This window comes from Saccoglossus kowalevskii, chromosome 11 (assembly GCF_978046115.1).
Source record: "Saccoglossus kowalevskii chromosome 11, keSacKowa6.1, whole genome shotgun sequence".
NCBI lineage: Eukaryota > Metazoa > Hemichordata > Enteropneusta > Harrimaniidae > Saccoglossus > Saccoglossus kowalevskii.
This window is the reverse complement of record NC_140651.1, coordinates 6650470-6674689: the sequence shown is the minus strand read 5'-3', so window position 1 is coordinate 6674689 and position 24220 is coordinate 6650470. Positions and strand designations below refer to the sequence as shown.

General features: G+C 34.4%; 2 protein-coding genes across 2 annotated transcripts in view; one reads left to right on the top strand and one right to left on the bottom strand.

Annotated features, from left to right (window-relative positions):
- The window catches only part of LOC144357768 (uncharacterized), a 45449-nt gene extending 28325 nt beyond the window's left edge, over nt 1-17124 (top strand). The window contains exons 2-6 of the mRNA XM_085505689.1: nt 13205-13433; nt 14284-14546; nt 14657-14838; nt 15699-15878; nt 16204-17124. Coding sequence (XP_085361815.1) covers nt 13205-13433; nt 14284-14546; nt 14657-14838; nt 15699-15762 — 738 coding nt within the window. The 3' untranslated portion in view covers nt 15763-15878; nt 16204-17124. The remainder of the gene's footprint in view (nt 1-13204; nt 13434-14283; nt 14547-14656; nt 14839-15698; nt 15879-16203) is intronic.
- On the bottom strand, nt 1748-8056 carry LOC100379052 (uncharacterized). Its single transcript, XM_006814811.3, is given in 8 exon segments — nt 1748-1777; nt 1779-1856; nt 2148-2444; nt 3395-3588; nt 3718-3824; nt 4474-4533; nt 5648-5906; nt 7540-8056. Coding segments are annotated over 8 exon segments (1176 nt in total). The 5' UTR covers nt 7691-8056.
- Nucleotides 17125-24220: the final 7096 nt, after the last annotated feature.

Genomic DNA, 24220 nt, shown 5'->3' with positions numbered 1-24220 from the left:
TTCTGAGTTTGTACTTTATTTATATACCTAATACAATTCACAATTGTCCACTAAATACTTAGGAAGTGAATACCTTTCTTTTCCTGCCTTTACAACCAAAAACTGTTTAAAAGGCTCCTTTGGTTTAGCACACCCTGACCTACACTAACCCTGTCGGATACACAAATGAGAAAGATTTTTTTCAATTTGTTTGATACCCCGGTATCTTGTATCAGGTTACCACATCCTGTGCATGTTTACTGATGTGAACTTTGTACCCCTTCCAACACACACCCACACACATAACAAGAAATTCTACATATTTATCAATATGTGTTTAAATCTTTTTTCCTGCATATCAAAAATTTTAACTCTCAGATTAGAATCAATAGGACCAAGTGACATCCCTGTTTGGTTTAATATTTGATTACAAGTCTATTTTTTATTAGTAACATATTACTGTATATGACAGAAATAGGGCTGGTGTTATGTGAATAACCTAACATAATAAATATTTGAGTTACCAAGTTTGAAATAAAGTTGGCACCTACTGCACACTGTTAACGATTTTGGGGGATTTGATATTTCATGAAAGTCTTAAGATTGAAATGAAATTTTCATTGTAAAAATATTCATATAAATTTGTCTCTGAAGCAATCAAACATATAAGAATAATCTGATGTGTAACTCCAGTAATAGAGCACCTATAAATATTCGATTGCAGTAATCATACTAATCACAGGCAGAGAAATGAACGGACACTAACAAGAGAAGTTGACCCAGGACTAACTTTAGATGTATCAGTCAATTAGTTTTTATTAAAATTTCACTCATACATATAAAGCGTGATTAATTTTGTATAATATTTGCCTGTGATTAATTATATTCAATTATTCAATTCAAGACAAAGTAAGTAATGTATTAAAGAAACATCTATAAGCTGTAACTGAGAGGTAATCACAGTAGAGTGAATGGCACATAACAAAAGAATTTAAAGCATTGCAAAGTGAGGTAAAGTGAGGTGCATGAATGTCCCATAATGTTCAATGTACGGTATGTATCAAGTTTTAATGATAATATCATGACTGAGACTGGAATGTCAGAAAGTTTTGATTTTGATGAATTTTAAAATGTCCACCCATTTGGCAATCTTGGATTTAATTTTGAGAGGAATGTCTGTGCATAAATGTGACAGTTTAAGATGTACATGTCAAACTCACGTCAGTGATAGGAATGTACATATATGTAAGGAAGCACAGAAGTAAATCTACTTAATCTAAACAGGAACTAAAAATGGTATTATACAATGAGATCACCAGTAATTATTTATAAAATTTACTTTCTTGTTATTAAAAAAAAAGCTTACATTCCTGGATTATGGGTTACCATATGGGTCTGTTTACCTGTAATATTCGGTGAAATGAATTAACATATAGGTGCGTCTGTTGATGATTCAGTGTTTAATAGCGGTCGTGTGTCGTCATTTACGGATGAAGTTGAATCTATGACTTCAGCATTAATGAGAAGATGAGGTGGTGGTATCTAAAATCAATGAAGTCATTACAGTTAATATGATTAAACAATAATATACTAAATGACACCGGACGATCATTGATTGCGACCACTAAAGTTACTTGTGTACCATATTTATAGATATTAATGTGCACGATATGTCAAGAATGTTTCAAATCTTACTGTGAAATTTTTACCTGAAGTCTTTGTATTTTTGTTGGGTCTGCTGATAATGACCTTGCTAACTTGGCCTTGGCTACACCGATACGCTTGTGTACATCAACATAGACATCGGTTTCATCAACAATTTCTTCTTGTAAGATTTCCTCAATAATGTCTTCAAGAGTTATGATCCCAATAATTTCCTGAAAATGAAATTTCGCAGAATATAATTACCTCAATTATTTGAAAATCTATGATATCGATAAATTGTCACCACTGGATCTTAAATCACTCAGTTATAGATATAACCATCGTAAACAGTTTGCATGTACATAAATTAGGCAGAAAAGTGTTTTAGGTCTCTCGTTAGTTTTTAAAAAACTGAGACTTCTGGAATATTGATATTGTATTTAGACAATTTCATACCAATTATACACATATCAGATGTAAAGGATCTCTAGCACAACATGAACTTGTACTTATCAGTAGCTTACCTGTAAACCTTGATCAGTGGTGTTGATAGCATTCCCATCATGCTCCTCTATCACTGTTACCTCTTTTCTGACTGCTGCCATATGACTTTTTCCAGTTTGGAATAAATCTAACAAATCATAAAGTGGTTTGTTTTCCGATACAACTGGAAGTTTGCGTGAATGATTTATAAAGATTTCCTTAATCGGAATAGCGTCATCAGGATCTATTTTAATTAATGTTTTAACAAGTAAAACACCAATTAAGTTATTGGGATGACCTTCATACACTGGTACTCTGGAATGCCCCCTAGATAATAGCTGTCAAAAAAACACAATTGTTATGTTTTATGCACAGGAATATTTAATGATGTCATTAGATCTAGTAAGTGATGTAATTAAGTAAGTCACAGAATTAAGTTATGTGCAAGAGAGGTAATGAATAAAGTGATGTCGAGTATACAGAAATCATGATGTAGTAAGATCAGTGCACAGGAATAACTTAATAAATAGTTTTAACTTCTTTTTGTTTTTTTGGAGGTTTTTAGTAGTGTAATAAAGTTGTTATTATTATTATTCAGTATGAATGTATAATTCAAGCAATCTACATGGACATTTCCCCCTATTATTCATACAGTTTGAAAATGTACATTGTACTACTATTTAAATTGTGTTTCAAAGTGACACAAATTGCAGTTAGTTTTACAGTATACCATATGAAGTTTTCTCAAAACAGGAAGTAGTGACAGATTTTCAGTTTCAGATCCTTGACAGACATCATATAGCATTTCACTTCTGCTTTATACACAGTTTTATTAACACCAACATTCACTGCTCGTAGTATGACATTTTACTCTTGATTTCATCGTAACAACGTAAGTAATTAACCATTTTACTACAATTGTAATCCTCCACAAATAATCCAAATAATTAGGTTTTAGAGTAATTGTTATATTTTGCTCCTAGACTTTGGAAAATTTAAATATTCACTTAACATAATTACAACACTAACATCAAAAATTAAGTTTCAGTTATATGTACATAATATTATTATTAGGGTCTAATTAATTGCTAGTTGCTTGGTTTATTAATTATTGGTAACCAGGTTACCTGGCTCATTAATTGCTAGTTACCTGGCTCAGTAAATGCTGGTTACCTGGTTCATTTATTGCAAGTTACCTGGTTCATTTATTGGAAGTTACCTGATTCATTTATTGCAAGTTACCTGGTTCATTTATTGCAAGTTACCTGGTTCATTTATTGGAAGTTACCTGGTTCATTAATTGGTCGTCCATCTTATCATTGATATCAACCATGAAGACACTCTCCATTGGAGTAAACGAGTTCTTAACAGTTTTATTTCTCATATCTAATGCACCTTTTATGATCAATACTTCATCCATTGTTAATGGTTCTTCATTGTCTGAGGTCTTCTCAGTATGCAAATCAACCAATGCACCAAGTTCTAAGAAAATAGTTATGGATTGACCAATGAGACAGCTTCTTTGATATGTGATATGTAAGCTAAGTTTTCATTGGATAAAATCAAAATACCATCAAAATATATTATAAATTATTATGCATATTTACAAACCTGCTCTTCTGAAGAAAGTTCCATGATCTTTACCAAGAAGACAATCCAGTAACTTAGCTAATGGCCATGATATAATAAATAACAAGGCCATCAGGAAATATACCAAACTAAATAAAAACAAAAGTTATATGTTAGTTAGTTAAAATATACTAGAATTTGTGTCGATTTTGTCATGCCCATCTATACGCAAGTTCTATGGAATGCGCTTTCAGCTTTAGAATATGAATACAAAACTCACGATCCATGGGTCAATTTTTATCCTTGAAAATGTATTAGAATGCCAGTTTACAGAAATACAAATCCACATTATATATATATATCACTACATATCCCTGATCGGGGTTAATATAACAATATTGGGCATTTTAAAAACCCAATAGTCTCTGTGTCACCCCTTGAGATAGTAGTATAACCCAAAAAAACAATGAGAGAATTAAAAATTTACACATAGCAACAAGATATAAACAGCTATTTTCTGATATAATTCTCACATGAGTACTGTGTTATAAGGTTGTAAACTGCATGATTGGGTATTTAGTAGGGAATTCCTTCATAGTCATGTTAAAAAAAAGGAAATCTGGGGGATTTACAAGGGGTGTCACTGAGAAATAAAATATATAAAAACAATTCTTGGAAATTTAAAACTTGCACATATGATCATTATTTTGTTTTACCACTGGGGAAAAAACAGAAAAATTCCTCTGAGTACATAACATTTTCATTTATTTCCTTGTTTCACTGTATAAGTAAACTTACGGTACGAGAGTAGCTCCAATTGCCAGACCAAACCGTGTACACAGTGCTTGTGGAAAAACTCTGAAATGACAAAATGGTAAAGTACATTACTATAAAATTGAATATTAATTAGCAATTTGTGTTAATTATCAAAACTGTTCATTTCTTTCAACCACACAATGAGAATGAAATGGCACCGCTGTTAAAAAATCAATGACCTTGTGTGACATGTAGAATAATGTAGAGCATGCAAATGAGTAAAGCAAATGTAACCCATTGATCAACACCGGCTCGAAAAATGCAACAATAACATTGCCTATAGGTTGTTATACTGGTATTACCAGAAGCACAAACATGTATACAGTAAAACATGTCTTTTTCGCAAATTTAGCGAGAGAACTGATTCGCTATTTCAAGATGTCGCTAATGACTTTATGATAAATACAAAATGGCCAAGACTTGGTGATTTGTATACAGTAATCTGGAACATAAAAATCTGGGGCGCTTCCTAATTACACTTGACAGTTTTTCTTTGTTTTTATGGAGGTGATAACTGCACATTTGTTTTTGGCACACAACAGACAAGTATTGTGAAAACAGGAAATCAACAATGACAAGAGTGATTCGCTAAATCAATATTTCGCTATTACGTCATTTTACCACAACTGGCTAAAACTGCATGTCGCTTTTTCAACTTGTTTTACAGTATTTAATTAATGATTATTAAAATAGCATTGATGACATTTTCTCAACTTTAACTTTACATGTTTTTGTACTTGTGTTGCTAAAAGGAGGCAATATTCACCTGGATCTTGTATGAACTGAAAACATTGCTGTGTCACAGCTCAATTGAAATTGATTGTAATCCCCCAAATCAGCCAAATGTTTAGTGTTGCTTAATGACCCACATATTAAGTTTCATAGTAAAGAGTGCTCGGAATAATACAGAAAATCACTGCTTTTTGAAAAAAGTTAATTATTATACCGGTATTATTTACATTGAATGGCTCTATCAATTAAATGCTCATATGAAAGGTATATGAAAATTTGACAGAAAAAAGAAAATTCTGCATATACTTTATATCCATGTACCAATAATAATTAAATGAATACCTGGCCCATACCATACCAATAAACATTTTTTCCTTAAAAACAATGTATATTCCAATATCTGGATACAGTTAAATATACTCACTCTCCGAATAGCAACACAGCAGTTACTGAAACACATATAGCAGTGATAGGATCTGATATTCTGTCTAAAAACAACGGCATTGACTCCACCGCAGCAGCATTTGCTAGTAATAATGTCACCAACAATAAATGATGTCTTTTAACAATTGGTAGAATCCTGGCAGCGTATTTTTTTTCTTTAGGTTTTCCACCTTCTTTTAGAACTTTTAAACTCATGACATCAAGGGAAAGCAAACCCATCGTCAGACCAGACATCAGACCTTCAGATAACATAGTGAAATTTGCCAATGTAATCAGATGTACTAGTAGGTACATCTATTTAACAGAATATTTAATAAAAAGAAGTATATAAGAGGGTTGGCCACAGATAAGCCTTTCAAAGAAAAGTTCTCCATTCTTCAGTAGATACACTCACACTATAGAGGGCACTGCTTATTTCAATAATCGACTAGAGTTAGTTTAGCTTGGAGACAAAGGGCTGGTCTTTACCCAGAGCTCCATGTTTAACAAGTTGATGCACATGTGAACAAGCACCCAGGGTTAAAACAACGCCATCTGATGGTGCCGATAAAGTGGTGTCATTTTATAAGAAGGCAGACAACAAGCAGTGCATGAACAGAGCGATACTTTGTCAACAGAGACAAAGTTATTATTATTATAGTTATTATTTCATATGGAAAGACCAGAGAATTTTGACTTTGATAAGTGTCACAAAACAAAGGTTGTTGCCATATTATCGGCAATGGTGTTAAAGAAGGGGCTCTATCATTTAGTAACTCAAATTGAATCCCTTCCTAACTCTGAATAGTAGCAACAAACACAATAGGGATTACCGGTACATTAAATCATCTTAAACTGCAAAAGTGTAAAAAGAAATAACAGAGACACAAGTGACAGGGTGTATTGGTCTGACATTTTTGTTATTACAATTAATATTAAAATAACCACAACAGACATAAATAGGTGTGTACACCAAGTTAAAAATAAACCTCTGCAATGTATGAACAAAATGTAGGTTTAGCACATTGATAATCAATATTTACAAAGCACTCAAACCATTTCTTAACACAACAAGGCTATTTATGACTAAAGGGGCACCTTCCAGTTAAGATTAATTTCACAACAAATTTACTTTCTGGATTAAAATAACAATGGATAACAAAAGATAGATTAACATTGTAAACAACATAAACAATAGTGTCCCATGATTCTTTGGTGCAATCCATGGGATTGAGCGGTTCCCCTTTTATTACAACTGACTGAAACAAATGCTGGCTTGGGCTACTGACAAAAAAGTGATGTACTGGGACATCATATATTTAGAAATGCATCCTTGTTTTTGACAAAAAATATAGGGGAAATCATTTTTTTTCTCAGCTATACAATAAAGGATTAATCCTCATATTATCTCCTTTATCACCTTTAAAGCAGATAAAATGTATTTCATGAATCACATCCCGACTGGGCAAAAATTAGCCACGTATCTTACCTTCTAATAATGAATTGAAATTAACATTTACAACATCAATCTAGAAACAAAATTGTTTTAATTAACTAAGATGCAAGTGACGAGCAATGAAATTTGTAGTTGGAAAGTAGTCAAAAGTGGGCAGGAATACACGCAAATAAAAATGCTTCATTTTTTTAATATTAAAAATAACACATTTTTAAAATTTGAACACGAGATGTTTCGAGTAGATTTAAATGTTGTGTATATTAAAAAGTAGGTAACTAAAAATCTTCGTTTTCTAAGGCATATTCATGAATACTGAGCGAATTACGTTTCTGATGTCAATACTCGTTCTCACTAAACACAACAATGCACATAAACGCTCGCTTCCAAACCCGGAAGTGCGTTTCGTGTACTGTGGAACTGTATGCTGAGACACTTACCGGCAAATAATACTAATCCTACATATATGCCAAGATACATCCAAAATTCCTTGTCAAGATAAGTCAAGGGAGCTTCAGGCTCTATAAATCGTGTACCATTGCAAATCACTGCAGTCTTTTCATCATTTGCGTACGTGCAATTCGCAAACATTTTCTCCCGTGCACTGATTCAGACCGTGACTAGACGGTCCACTGAATCCGGTTGTCCTGGGGGTCGAGACAGCAATAAACTGTAGAACAAATACACTGTCAGTCCAAAGCGTATTCCCTTACAGATGAACAAAGCCGTACGTGTGTATTATTTTTAATTTTCACATAGGCTAAACAGCACGTTACAAAGTAACAGACAGAGAGGTGACACGAACAAGGACTGTCTACATCATGGCGTGTTTTTTGTATGTAGAGACTGAGGTCATGACCTCGAAATGTTAACACATGCATCGCTAGGTGGCGCACCGGGGAATAGCCCATTAAGTTCGCTGGTTCCTGGCGTCCTTTGCGAATGGTAGGTAGGACGCAGGTAACTAGTAATCGCCCAATCTCCTTCCCAGAGACCTTTGCGCTTGACGCAATAGTCCACTGGGTGTCTCTGCCACAGGCAGCCTTCAATTTTGTGGTCAATCACCTCACTACGCACGGCCATTTTTCCGCTGTTGTTTCATTTGAAACCGAACTACAAAAAGTAGAAAAAAACGTATGTGACATCCGAACTATTCATTAATGTCAGACTTCAGTAAAAACGTAAATACGAACCACTTTATCGCGGACTTTATTTTGCAAGGTAATGTTATAGTAGTGAAATGGCGCGCGTGATACACTAAAACTTGGAGGAAAAAACGTTCTATTAATGAATATAGTTGGGAAAGAAACATTAAATACTAATTTCACTGAAAGGGGTTTCCTAACATTTCCGTTCATCTTGTATTCTGGTGAATATTTCAATACTATTTCTGGCTTGAACGGGTTCGATTTTCCGCGTCTAACTGCCATAGAACACAAAGGTTCTTGTAAATTTATAAAGTTAGTCATTTATTGTACAATCTAATGCTTTCTCATCTGGAAAAGGATTGCACTTTTCTAACGCAATTCATGTATATTTTAATTTAATTAACGGAACATTTATTCGGAGCCATGGCGTGAAACGTCCTGTTAAAGCGATTAAAGTAACCGAGTGACTTACGCATAACTTTGTTAACCGACAGGGTTTTGCAGTTCGAACATATTCGAATATGCAAATAAGTTCTATGCAAAGCTGCTTTGTGCAGTGATGATAAGTAACGCGTATCGAACTGTGCGGAGTTCGGTAATCGCCATATCCTCGGGGGGCGGAGCTACGTCACGGACGTTCTACGTTGCTAAGACGCGCACCACTTTCCCACGTATTTCTATGGGCTTTGTGCGCGCTGCTGTGGAACATGTGGGGTATAATGATACGCTTCAGTTGAACTTGATGGCAGAATAAAACAGTCAATGTGGATGCAAAACACGGTATGGTGTATTGCTGGATAAACTGGCATAGAAACATGTAACACATGAATAAGGAGCCCCGAAACTCCGAAACTAGCCCTTAATATAGGTGCGTATCGAACGTGAGAGAAAACACGTAAGCGGGAAATACAAAATGAAGTACGCGGGAGAAAAAGATACAATACAGAGTAAAATGATTGGCTGAAATTAAATGATTCTAATTGGTCGAGAATTACTCAGAGGAATCCTTCATGCGAAAGGTAAACGAATTAACTATAGCGAAATGACATGTAATAATAATATTAGCAATATGAAAACGAATACAAATATATATTATGAATCTCCGACAGAACACCGGTGGAGCCGGTGAAAACTCGAGAAAATAACACAAACTCAACTTGGAAGTAATCCTGAACAACCAAATTCATATATGTTACACACGTAGGGCTAATCTTATTACACTGTTCAGAGGACTCTCAACAACCATCGCAAAGTACCGTTTTCTGTGAGTTTTTGGTCTTTGTTTTCACCGCGAGGGTTGCCAGGCGGTAGAAAATGCCCGGATGTCCGCCCCCGAGGATTGTTCCATTTGGGCCGGTTTTCCGGCCGGAAGGCACGTGACTGAGTGACGTAATTTGAAAACATTCCAAGTTCCGTTCTGCGTAAACATGTCTACAATACTACAATAAAGCCATGCTCAAACATACTGCCTGCTTAGATTTACACATTTGAGATGTTTCTGACATTCCTCGCTGTTTCTGTGAAAATTTATAACAAAAGAAACAGTTTTTTATTCACCCAACTTTCGAAAGTAAAAAGAAACCCCTGAACGGCCACGAGCGTAAGCGCTGCCGTCAGGTAACCAAGGGAAATAGAACAAGCAACGAGAAAGTGACGGACCAATCAGAATGCCGGGTTCATTACTAGTTACCGGCCTCTTGTGGCTTGGTACGCCATGACACTTGAGGCGGGAACCAGCCAACCCATTAAGTCGACGTCATGGCAGGGAGTAAAATAAATTGTAACATAAGCTTTTTCAGTGTTTTTTATTTTATCCAATATTACTTAACATCATTTAAAAGTAGAGAATAATCGAAGTATTTTCAGTTATCGGTCTTCAATAAAATGTATCAAAAATGCACCATATACCTTTCTAAGGTCTATGGTTACTAGTATACTAAGTTACCGTTTACCCACACAGCCTAGCGTGCACGTGTATGACATTGCAGATTTTCCATGATGTCTTCTGAAATAGACATCCTGTGATATTAAATTAAAAATATTTTAACATATTTTTCAATTAGCCATTAGAATTATAAATAGGAAAAATATATTTGAGATGTGATTATTTTTTGTTTAAGTTTACGATTTTTAATTTGTTTTCATCAATTTCTGAATTTATTCACACAATGTGTTTTATGAAGAAAAGCTTTTTGAAAACTGATTTAAAATTGACGTTTTTTATAAAATTATGCATTATTATTACATAATGCAGTTCCATTCTACTTAGGCATGGATTTAAAAAAAGGGGGTAGATATATAGATAAGATAATAAGGTTACATAATGTTACAATACTACCTTCCCCCATTCTTTGATTTTTGTATTTTTAAGTCTGTGTGTCATCTATTGTTGTTAAATGGAAATAAAATTCGAAAACATTAGAAATTGTGGATACTACATAGTTGCATATTTACATAAAAGAAAGACGTAATAATCAACCTGTTCAAAACAATTATGTAATATATAAAAAAAAAAAAAAAAAAAAAAATATTGTGGAACATTGATTGTTATACTGCGTATTCAGATTAACTTGCTTTACATGTTCAACAAACTTTTCTACTCCAGCCTCGGTTCCTACTAGAGTATCTTTCTGCAGAAACTTGGTGGTCCACTGGGAGATGTGCTATGGACAATGTTTTTTTGTTTCATTACAACTTTTCTGTGTGTTTCATTTCCCTGTGTATAATTCACGTTACACCAGCAATTGTGACGTCTTCCTAAACTCAGAATTTGCGTAACCTCAGACTAGTAATACATTCCTAGTCTGAAGCGTAAGAAACCATCAAAAGGCTCGGGTGGGTTGGCACGCCGTGCGATCTGGTTGGAAGGTTTCGAAGTCAGTTGTCCGTAGGCCATTGTCGACGCAACAACGTACGTCCCTTTTACGAATAGATGAAATAATTACAGCGATTTCTTTACACAATAATCTTCAACGAAAAATATAAACACATTACATAGAAATATACAGGCCATCAAATTGCGACTATTGCAAAGCAATCCAAGCATGGACCTTACAGTAAAAACATTATGCGCAATTTTAAGCAATAGTAGTAGAGTGAAATGTCAACATACCTTTGCATTCTCCATGAATTTCGTAACTTGCCATGATCACGTTAACGAAAATACCAGTGGTTACTTTCAACAGTTTCCTGGACTCCGATCAAAAACGTGTCTCAAAAACACTTTTACATCAGTTTTCCTGATTATTTTTTCAGCTCGTAATGATAGAATTGGTCAATTTAGAATTACCATGTAGGCTACCGGAAAGCATTTTGGTACCATTTTACTGAAAAGAAGAGTTTTTCATCTATTCGTAAATGGGACGTTACTGCGTCGACGATGGCCTGCATACAACTGACTTAGAAACGTCCCATCCAGATCGGACAGTGCCCTAATTCTCCCGGCGTCCCTTGCGAATGGCAAGTAGGACGCAGGTAGCCAATCTCCTTCCCAGAGGCCTTTGCGCTTTACGCAATAGTACCTCTGCCACAGGCTGCCTTCAATTTTGTGGTCAATCACTAAGCAGAGTCATTTTTCTGCAGTTGTTTCATTTGAAACTGTGCTACAAGAATTAGAAAAAATGTACGTGACAACCGAACTATTTATTACGGAAGCCCATTAATGCCATGACAAAAAATATTAAATCTCGAAATTTCGACTTTCAATCTCGAAATTTTGACTTTCAATCTCGAAATTTCGACTTTCAATCTTGAAATTTTGACTTTCAATCTCGAAATTTCGACTTTCAATCTTGACTTTCATAATGCTGAAATTTCTACTTTTAACGATTGAACGTGGCGATTTGCATCATACAAAGATAACTGCACTCAAATAGACAATAAAGGTTCGATTTGTTGTTAATTTTATTGAATATTGAACACTCCCATAATTAAGTGTGTTCTACATAAGCGTACTTTATAAGCCGGCCCTTACTACGGTGGTCCACTTCAATGTTTGACAGCAAACCATTATTACTTCACGACAACACACTATTACTTCACGGGAAATCTCTTATTTCATGGCAAAACTTTATCATTTGATGGCAAAACACTATTACTTTACGGCAAAACTCCAGAATTTGACGGCAAAGTTTAATTAGTTACGGCAAAGCTCTATTACTTCGCGGCAAAACTCTTGTTTTGTCGTAAAATAATATAAACACTTTATTTTTTCAAAATGGAATTATTTTGTCCATGTTTATTTCATTTATGCACGAAATGTGTGACAATGTAGTGTTGTTATGATAATACAGCAGGAAAACGTGTTATCGTGGGATATGCCTTCTGAAGTCAAAAACAAGACGCCACCTACGGTGAAATTTGGAGAATGGCGTGAAAAGACAAGCGGTGGGCTTCACGAACAGTATTTTTTTACCGTTTTTTATCAAACAATATTCATGGGAATGACTGGGTCAGAGAGAGAGATAACACTATTTGCCAGTGAGTCACCAGTGGCACTGGGTAGACCAGTGAGTCGATATTATATCCACTGGTGCACTGGGCTTACCAGCGAGTCAGTGAGATAATATTATCTCCACAGTGGCACTGGGCGGACCAGTTAGACGGTGAGATAATATTATCTCCACAGGTGCACTGGGCGGACCAGCGATGAGATGAGATGCCGGCATGAGGGATCGACCATTTGGTATTGTTGGGTTAGCTGGAAGATATAATGAAAATTACTACAAGATTTTAATGAAAATGGAACTATACAGTCACTTCCCACTGCTCATACACAAACACACGACACACACACATTCACGTCGTACCATTGTTGTAATGAAACACATTGGATTGACTTTTAATATAGTTGTGATATAATTAAAAATATATCTTTATCAAGATTGCAGATATAGTTCGTTTGAATCAAGTCTTTTTAGCCAACATTTTTAGCCAATATACATTTAATTTTTTTCAGCCTTTCCTTAGTCTTCAAGGGCTTGATGACATAGCCAGACAAAAACTGTTGAAAAGTGTAGCAAAACAAGAAATCACTATGAAGGAGGCTGCTAAGAAGGCAATTGCACTGAAGAAAAAAAATAAAGTCGTAAAAGCATTTCAAATTGCAACACAGTCAAAATCAGAAGAGGAGCTCAAAAGAAGATTTCCACACCATTACACGGATAGATTACTTTCAAAATTCTTAGGTGCGTACAAAACAAATAAGTATTTATATGGCCATGTACATATGAGAGGGAATGGGAGTTGCACCTGTAACTTAGTTAATAGACTTTCTAGGGAGATTGATTATATTGGTTATATGCAGAAAGTGCTTCACTATCAACAAAATGTAATATTTTCAAATGGTATATGAACAACATAACCATTTGAGTGTCAGCAACAATCAATGATATAGCTTCCTGAAAGCATTATTGCTTGCAACATAGCTGCCTTGCCAGAAAACTAGCTGAAGACATTACTTGCTAGGTGTACGAACAAATTCATATCAACAGTAGCATTTTCAATTGTTTTCAAATATATGAGCATATGTGTGTCATGATATATGGATTTTCAAATTTGTATGTATGAAGTTTTAATGTGGTGGGAACACACTGATGGACGAATGAAAGGACAGACCCGCAAAAAAATGTTTATATATTCTCGTTTCAAGACTTTGTCAAAACTAAGAAAAAATATATATCTACTATTCATCCATTTTGTATCAAATGAACAGTAACTCATGTGTGTTATCCATACCAAATTTATATGAAATTTGCCAAGATAACATCGAAGCACAGATAACCAAACAGCCATTTCATGAAGGGCCACCACATGCTTACCAACCATACTAATCATGATACTCATGCAACGAAACAAATGTTTTTACAAGCATATTTCAATAAACAACATCTTTATTTTAAAGATTAGATTAGATACATTATCAACGGCTATTACATGTAAAAAACACCTTGGGCTTACATCCGGAAATGACATCAACTCGTTAGATGTCTAAAAATAAATTATCAAAATAAAATTTCCTTTACTTTATTTTTTTAGATTGCAAATCATTCAGTGACTCGGCAACTTTTAATGCATTTGCACTAGATGCATTAACAATGGAAAAACGAAATATAATGACACAAACAGGTAAAGTTGCTACCAACAAAGATATTGATGTAATTGCATTACGTCATGACAATGAAGTGGTATACATTGTCAATGGATCATCTTCTAGTGAATCAAATAATATCATGGACTCAATAAGGACAACGGAAAGAAACTATAATGGTATAGATTTACTAGTTTCAAATTTTAATGAGGTAAGATGATATTGTATTTGCCATTCACCTTTGAACTTTAAATAACTGTTTATTAAACTATTTTATAACAAACAATGATATATTTCTTGAACCAATAATTTTTTTTTTAGGGATGTGCCAAAGAAGATGTGTTTTTTGTTTTGGACATGGCAGAAGCACTATCAAATGGCCGGAACTTCACCTCATGTTTGATAATCCCACCAAAAATGATAGGATGCTTGATAGACAGAGTGACTGAATGTGGTTTTTCTTATGATGTCGTATATTTACAATGTCTGATCAATAAAAAAAGGTAAGCAGTTTTAATTACAATCCAGCAAACTCATTGTCATAATTTGCATTAATGTTAGAGATCTCTGGCATTTACAAAATCCACCCCACCCCCCAACCAAGATAAAACTGCCACGCATTCACATCATAACACACAAGTGTTTTAAACTTTTCACCACCAGTTTCTTCTGTTCATAACAAATTCATAAAATAGTCCCATTTATAGTGAAGATTGGGACAAAAATAGCCATATTGTTATTAATAAACACTGAAAATAAACTCAAAGTGTCTGTTGGCTCAAAAATTAGGTTTCATTTCAAGAAATATTAATAAATATTAAAGAAAAAAAATGCAGACAAATTAGGGTGAGAAAGTCTGGTGGTGAAAATGTTAAGGTAATAATTGCAGAATCTTGCTTGCTTGCTAGAAAGTTTTTTTATGGAGATTGATGTGAAAGTATTAACTTATAAAAATGTAATGTCAACTTGCCCGTAATATTTTGTAAATGTTTTGAGGCTTAGATAATCATTTATAATTTGATGTTTAGGTATCTATATACCAGAAATATTGTTACTTCATACATGTACGTCTCAAATTGGCTTGTTTTGTTTTTCAAACTTTCATTTCTGTCATAGAGCAATGTGGAGGAGTTCAAAATCATTTTTGCATGCTACATTGATGAATGTGAATTAAATCAATAAATTACAACATCACCACTTAAAGATATGTTTGACATATTTTGCAAAAAATACTAATGTACTGGTAGTGGGAGAATAAGTATTTTTTTAATGATTCTTCATTTATATTTTCAAGGTTTACATTACTTGGATTGAGAACTAGTTCTGATAATTATTTATTTATTATTTGTTTGTTTTTTTACAGCAAAACATGGTGTTTTTGTGAATATAATAGAAACTTGTATATTGATACACAAAACAGAATATAAAGTCCCTGATGATGTGCAGAAAACAAATCTGTGGTTGAAAAAAGATTTAATGGATCAACTGTTGAAAGTATATACTAAACCTGGTGGTACTGTATTATGTGTTAATGTTGGAAATGGTATGTTTCTTCACATTAACCTAATAGAAATGTCTTCACTAACTAAATAGCAAAAATATTATAAACTATGATTAATAATTAATTCACTACATTAAGCCATACTTACCTCACACCTTATTAGTAGAAAGATATCCATTGAAAATTTTGAGCATTACTCGATTCATGCCCAATTACATTTCATTTGAATCACAATTCAAAACTGACTAACAGTGGGTAGATGTAGTTTGTATAGAACCCATTCTAACAATTTCAGGTATCAATGAGAGCATACTTTAATATAGTTTATCATTGTAATAACAGCTTAATCTTTTTTTTTATATTTCAGTGAGTGCAGTAAAATCATGCATAGAACACTATACCAATTGTATTTATTTGATGGAAGAAACTACTAACACACATGAATGTGCTAAAATGTATGAAATCCTGGATATTTATACCAAAAGCAGTGATGAGCCAGAAGCCAGTGTGACAGAACCAGAAGCCAGTGTGACAGAGACAGGAGCCAGTGTGACAGAGACAGAAGCCAGTGTGACAGAGACAGAAGCCAGTGTGACAGAGACAGAAGCCAGTGTGATAGAATCTAACAAAACAGTGAAAGAAGAAAAAAATGAAATATACAATTTCTATGATGACAGCGATGATCTATTCAGCAAATAAGGACTAGATGAATCTATGAATAATAGACTAGTGAATCGGTCTTAAATGCTGTAGGTGGGCCTTATAGTTGTTATAGTCATCAGTGATGACACAGAATGTTAGGCCAGTTTTGTATTTATGTAGCGAATCAGCAGGCCATTCTTGAGTGCACTGGAAAGAGCACTCTGAATGGCTTGATTTCAGGCTATGAGGAAATTTGTTAATACAATGTAGTTTCATTATATACTGAGATTATGAATCTCATTTGTTATTTACTTTTCTTTCAGATTTTCTAGTTTTTAATTGATTTTTGGTTAAACTATTTGTTACCAGTAATGGATAATTTGGCTTGTTTTTCGTTTTGGATTTCAGAAGTTTGTTAGCGCTGACCAATATTCACTTTAACTTGAATAACTCATTCCTTAAAAATGTAGGAATTGAATTCTCTTTTTTTCAGTTTAGTTTTACAGTTTTTTTATATTCTTTTCTTCAGCTGCTTCATTTCTATAATTTTCAATATTTAAATTAGGATAATCATCAGTTTTTCTACAACACTAATTTTAAATCTGTTATATGTTTCAATAAAAGTTTAATTTTTGTACAAGAAAAATTCTAATATATGTAGTTACGTTATTTTATTGGTGTATAAACAGTCATATTATGTATAAATATACAAGTTTTATTTTAAACACAGTCTCCTGGGGATAGAATAAACATAGTTTACATCGTGATTTAGAGAGGCCGTAATGCATACAACCACTTTCGAACGTAAATATACTCTCAACGCGACAAAGGGATTCCCTTCATCTTTATAAATATTTATATATTCAATAGTAGTTGAATCAAACTGGCAGCCAGTCAATAAATGATAACATAACAACTTGAAGCCCAATGACGTCATTTAAAAACATAAAATTTATAAAGATAAAATAATGAGAGTAATGAAGTCAAACTATAAAGATAAATTAGATGTTCATGTTGACATTCTGTTGTGTATACTGTGACATGTGCCAATGATATATATTAAACATTCAAAACACGAACAATAACTATGATAGGTGATAAATATTGGTTTACTAACCTTATTCCAATGAAATTAAAACCTTTGTGGTTTCAAAAACACACGAATGTAGCTGCTGCTCTCTAACACTAACGATTGTGACAAACATGGCGACTAAAATCATGTCCAGTGACAAACTACTATTAACTTAAGGGGTTCATCTACATAATATTATCTCACCGTCTAGCTGGTCCGCCCAGTGCCACTGTGGAGATAATATTATCTCACTGACTCGCTGGTAAGCCCAGTGCACCTGTGGAGATAATATTATCTCACCGTCTAGCTGGTCCGCCCAGTGCCACTGTGGAGATAATATTATCTCACTGACTCGCTGGTCCGCCCAGTGGATATAATATCGACTCACTCACTGGTCTACCCAGTGCCACTGGTGACTCACTGGCAAATAGTGTTATCTCTCTCTGACCCAGTCATTCCCACAGGCGCCTGTGGTCATTCCCATGAATATTGTTTGATAAAAAACGGTAAAAAAATACTGTTCGTGAAGCCCACCGCTTGTCTTTTCACGCCATTCTCCAAATTTCACCGTAGGTGGCGTCTTGTTTTTGACTTCAGAAGGCATATCCCACGATAACACGTTTTCCTGCTGTATTATCATAACAACACTACATTATCACACATTTCGTGCATAAATGAAATAAACATGGACAAAATAATTCCATTTTGAAAAAATAAAGTGTTTATAGTTTTTCCGTGAAATAATAGGAGTTTTGCGGCGATGAATTAAAAATATGTTGTCACTTATGAGCCACCGTTTCCTATCAGCGGGTCACCAAATCCACACATTTCTGGCTGGGTCCTTTCCAATTGGGGGATTTCCGCAGGGCATTTTGGCCACATTTTACAACGAATGCAAAGAGGCGCAAATGTCCACATTGAAAGTATGCCACATGAAATATGCTGTGTATTGTTTCGGGAACAGTGTGCGTCAATGATGTAGTTCAATATGACATCGAAAGGAAGAAGTAAAATGCTTCTCGCAATTTTTTCACTTGTGGGCAGATTTTAGCGCATATAGCAGTGACAATATTTTGTGTCAAAATATGTCTACAACTAATCGTTTATTCATTAGTATATGAACCTTTTCGGTTTACTGTCACGAAGAAATGATATGCATAAATGCCATTTTAGTTGCGCTTTCTATAGATCACAATGAAACCACATACCCCGGTATTCTCGCCATTTACTAATAAAAATCCCGTTATTTCAAGTTCGGCAAATGTTTTATGTCGTTATATACATGAAAGGTGAATATACTGGCCAAGTTTTGTCCGACAATTGTGAATATTGTACGTGTAGGACCCCTGTTTCGCTGATTACAGATTTTCGATTATCTGCAATTAGCGAAACTAGTCATTACTACCTTATACTAAAATATGTTTGGATATTTAGATTACTAACAAAATCTCACTTCCGGCCCGGTTAGATTTAAAATACACCATGAATATTCACTTTTGAGACAATTGTTTTGTATGTGTTAGTTCTTGGATATCCAAGCTTCGTTGTCCTGTACTTCGTTTAGTAATTCGAATTTCCCAGTTTGCGTAAAAAGGGCGAATTTTCACGATTTCGTCATCGAAAATTTCTTTGCTCAGGCTTCATTATTTGCTGAGAGACGGCCGCTTTGGTATGTGCTCTGTAACTTGCAGCACATGAACCCAAAAACCTTAGGTAATCAAACAAACATGACGTAGTACTAAAGTCCAAAAAGTACGTTCAGGGTCTGCATTTTTTCGTAGCATAAAAACGATTTGCTCCCTCGCTTATTGTGACACCCTCAAATCAACTGATTTCCATTCCCCTCAAGCGTCAAAATGGTATGTGCCTCCATTTTACGCCACGACTCGAAACAGTCTTTTTTGCCTGACGTGTTCATGTGCCTTCAATGACGTTTCAGTGGCTGTGGCTGTACGCTGAGTCTTGACGATAACATTTTGGTTCAAATTCACGTACCTGTCGCCCAGAAAACTCAAGTTTTCAACTAAAGCTAATTTGCATAACACTGTTTTTGCCCTTGGTCGCCATATTGGACACCCCATACAAAGCAGTCTTCAAGTTTACTAAAAGAAACAGACTGTAAAACGTACATTCATCTTTTTAATATATGTATCAAACCAATTTTACTGTATGGATCTGAAATTTGGGGAATGGAAAATATGAGTAACAATAACTGGGACAAAACTAAAACAGAAAAAGTGCATCTAAAATTCATTAAACAACTACTTGGGCTTAATAAATTAAATACACAGCGAATAGTGCATGTCGGGGTGAAATTGGAGCATTTCCATTGATAACTGAAGTGAAAATCAATATGATTAAGTTCTGGTCCCATGTCACAGACAAGTTACAAAATAATTATACAAAGATAGCGTTAAGCGATTAGACTTTGTCAAAAGCACAATGGGAAACACCAGTCAAAAATATCTTGAAAGATGTAGACCTCTCTAAAACATCACAGCTATCACATCAAAATATTAAGGAAATTAGCAGCACTATTAAACAACAATATATAACATACTGGAGAGAGAATATGACAAATGAAAAAACAAAACTGAGAACATACATTAAATTTAAAATGAATTACAATCTCGAAAATTACATTAATGTTTTGGATAATAATCAAAGAATATCAATGGCTAGATTCAGGACAAGTAGTCACAATCTAGCCATTGAAAAAGGCAGACATACAATCCAAAAACCCCATCAGAAAATAGAATTTGTAAACAATGCCCATTACAGGAAGTTGAAGACGAATTACACTTTCTTTTAGTTTGCCCACGATATCAAACAGATAGAAATGATTTTATTTCCAATATTTTATTGCCCAAAGAAATCATTACCAACCTGCAAAAATTCACATATTTAATGAAAAGTAATGACAGAAATATAATAAAACTTTTAGGGGAATTTTTACATAAATCATTTATTTCAAGAAATGAGCATATTATTATTATTATTATTATTATTATTATTACAACTAGGGAAGTTAGTAGGGAAATTCACTGCATTAAATTGCGTTCGCCGTGATAAGCAAAAATGTATTTCCACTACAATACGTTCACGATCTGCACTTTTCCATAGCATAAACATGGGTTTACCCTGGCTTACTTAAATTATGATTGGGGTCGCAGTCACCGTAGCTGTCGCCGCGGTAATTGTCGTACAAATAATTCACGTCTCAAATTTTGGTTCCCTGGCGCCTCTAATAAATAAACTACACTACCGCTGGGCTGAATCAATGATATAGCATCCCAAAAATGGATGAATGGGCGAAAATAGTATTTTTTTTCTTTTTTACCCCAAATAACCTATCTAAGCGCTCTGCTGAATCATTCATATCGCCAAATAAACATGGAATAATGGGCGAACATTCGAAACATTCGTCGTAATATTGCATTACTTGCATTACATTCCGTTTTTGTCGTGCCATACAAAGCGTTTTTAGAGTCCCTCAAATTTGTTTCAAAGGCTACTGTTTCACGGAGATAACCAGAACGTTTAAAACTTCGTCGTGAAATTCACGTGCAGTAAGTTACGTTGTCGGATTCCCCCAAATATATGTTTTGACTTTTGTCACCTATTCCCACATGAAATACAGCATTACTATTTGTTATCCGGGAATCTTTGCTGGTATTTTCGTTCGTAAACCCCAGGGCCATAAGACTTGATTTCCAAGGACGCAGGTCGTTCAAGTTCATTATATGCCTAGAAACATGGCAATGTTGTTATTTTGGTGAATATATAGAACATGCCCTATTCAAATAAATTTTGATATGCCATTCGAACAACCCCGGATCCGTACTGGAACGTCTCCAGTATAAAAAAAGTCCTCTACTCTCTGAAATTTTACAATGGCGCTTCCCTTTAAATGCGTCTTTAATGTAATCACAGTGTGAAGGGACTGTGATGTAATCGATAATGTTGACGTCGCCGTACGTAAAAACACACTCTGGAACTTGACAACATTCAGTCTCTGACAACTAACCATATGAATGGAAATATCAGTTAAATCAATCATGAAGACTGATGATTCGATTGATGGCCTGATGGCCGGAATAACTGTATTCTTCATTTCTATGCAATTGCGATTCTCAATTTGTATGTGTAAAATATCGCTGGTATGGACATCAACGGCTGACAGACGACTGTTTTAATTCTGTGAGCTTTCTTGACACGGGCAACTGACTTTTATTTTTGTTGTTACTATTCCGGCTTTTTCTCGGTCAAATCACAGTCACTTTACTAGGATACATTAGTAATAATGTAAATATATACATTCCTTTAATTCATTTCATTGTTGAGACTGAGTTATGCAGTTTGTTACGTACTACAATTTATCTATATTGGAAAAAGGTTATGAAATTTATTAATTTCAATAAACAATATTCAACTGTTCTTTGCAACACCAATAAGATCATAATGGTAATGTTTATTGGTCTTTGAAACTAGAGGCATTATCAGAGCATGGGTCTTATCTTGGAACTCCTGCCAGGATAGTATTAACAGTATAGCAATAGTTGTTAAAGAAACATAAAACTTTGATTCTCAACAAAGATGAAAGGACCAGTTACTGAGACAAAGCCCTATTCCACGCGAAAACCACCAGATACGAAACCCACTTATCGCGAAAGCCACTCACCGCGAAGCTACTAGTTTGCTAATTAAAATATTGTTATTTTCGGTAAATATTTTATAAATATTGTGCGTATAAAACCCATTTTCTCTCATTACTGTTTATTTTTTATTATGTTTGTCATCCCGTTTCGTTTCGTTTCGTTGTTTCGTTTTGTTTGTTTCGTTTCTTCGATATCAATGAGCCAACTCTGCCTGGGAGCAGGGAGCTGGGGATTCGAGGGTTATTTGTAAATATGTTGGCGATGGCCGCTGTGTCTGCGAAAGTACTATCGAAGATTGCATAATGGGAGTGAAAAGTATTTTGATCAGTAAAATTATTTTAGAAAAGTGAAAACTAAAGTGACTGTGAAATAAAGGTTAAATGTCATGAAATCTGGATGTGATAATTGAAATTGAATTGGTATGAAAGGGCAGTAAATGTGGCTGGAATGCAAGGTCAGGATCCGGGGGGGGTCAAGAAACGTCACAATACATCCACCAAGGCGGTTGCAAAGTGTCAACAACTATGGATGCGGTTAATGACTTCATTTGCAGTTTGCGTGAGTGGCCGGGGAGAAAAAATTTGTGCTTAAGTAACAGTATTTGCTACTTTTTTGTGCAATGGAAATTAATACAACAACTGCATGCTGCCAAAAGACATGTCCTTCTAGTAAACAAAACAACTTTGGGGCGTTTCTTGAGAAATTGAGAAGATTAAAATCCCTTGGCACAGTCGTTGTGAAACAATAGACACGATTCCCCAGGGTATCAAGGATATTTTGATTAATTTAAGATGGAAACTGCTGCTTTATGGAAGAGCAAAGTTCAATGCCATTGGCACAGTACTGACGTTTTTAGAGGGGTGACCCGCTAGAAGTATTCGCCGTGACTCCTGACTTTTCATTCGTGTTTAACTTAGACTTACTACATGTACATGATGCTACTGTCAGGAAGGTTTAATGTCTTGTTTGTATTTGCATAATATATACGGGTGCTTGTATGCCTATTGAAACTATACAAAATTCGACCAATGCACATAATAATAATAATAATAATAACTTTATTTAATTAAGCGCAACAATTCCAACATATGAAGATCAAAGGCGCTGATACAATAAACAATCAGTCAAATATTAAAAGCACATTTAAATAAGTGCGTTTTCAGTCTGGATTTAAAAATGTCTACTGAAGGACTAGAACGAACAGACAGAGGTAATTCATTAAAAAGTTTAGGACCTAAATTTTCAAAAGCACGGTCTTTGTATAACACCTTGGACTTTTTACTACACACCTGACGAGTTTTAATAAGAAACTTTGATTCAGATCTTAAACTACGACTAGGTACATAAAATTCGATTAATTCACATAGATAATTTGGGGCAAAACCATACAAAGATTTATACACTAGTAAAAGTAATTTGAAATTGATTCTTTGTACAACTGGTAACCAATGAAGTTTAATAAAAATGTCTGTAATGTGGTCATATTTTCGAGCACATCCGTTTCATATGTTAAAAGAACATTGCGATGTTCTCATTGAATTGTTAAATCTTGGTATCATTCCCAACTGTCACCAAACTGTATGTTTTGACGACCCGTATGCACTTCTGGGACTTGTAATAATTTTCTAGAAATTTTACAGCAAATCACATATTTTCATTATTAATTGTTCATAGTTTTTCTAAAATTCAGTTTTTATTGTTCATAATTATTTACAGTAATAAAATATTTGTCCGTTCTGAAACCATTTCCAGTTATTATGATTGTGTGCTTGACAGCTTTGCCCCCCACACAATAAGACAGAATGATATGTACAGATATGTGTAAGTATGTTTCATAGATTAATATACCACTCCTTTGCTTCAATACTAACTCTGGAAATATCACTTGTCATCATCATCCATGTCAATATCATCCATCCATTATCATCCCACAATGTGTTAATTGTGTCTCTAGTAATTCTAATTAACTACTATTTCGCAAAATTGCTTCTACCAGTCAACTCCCATATTGT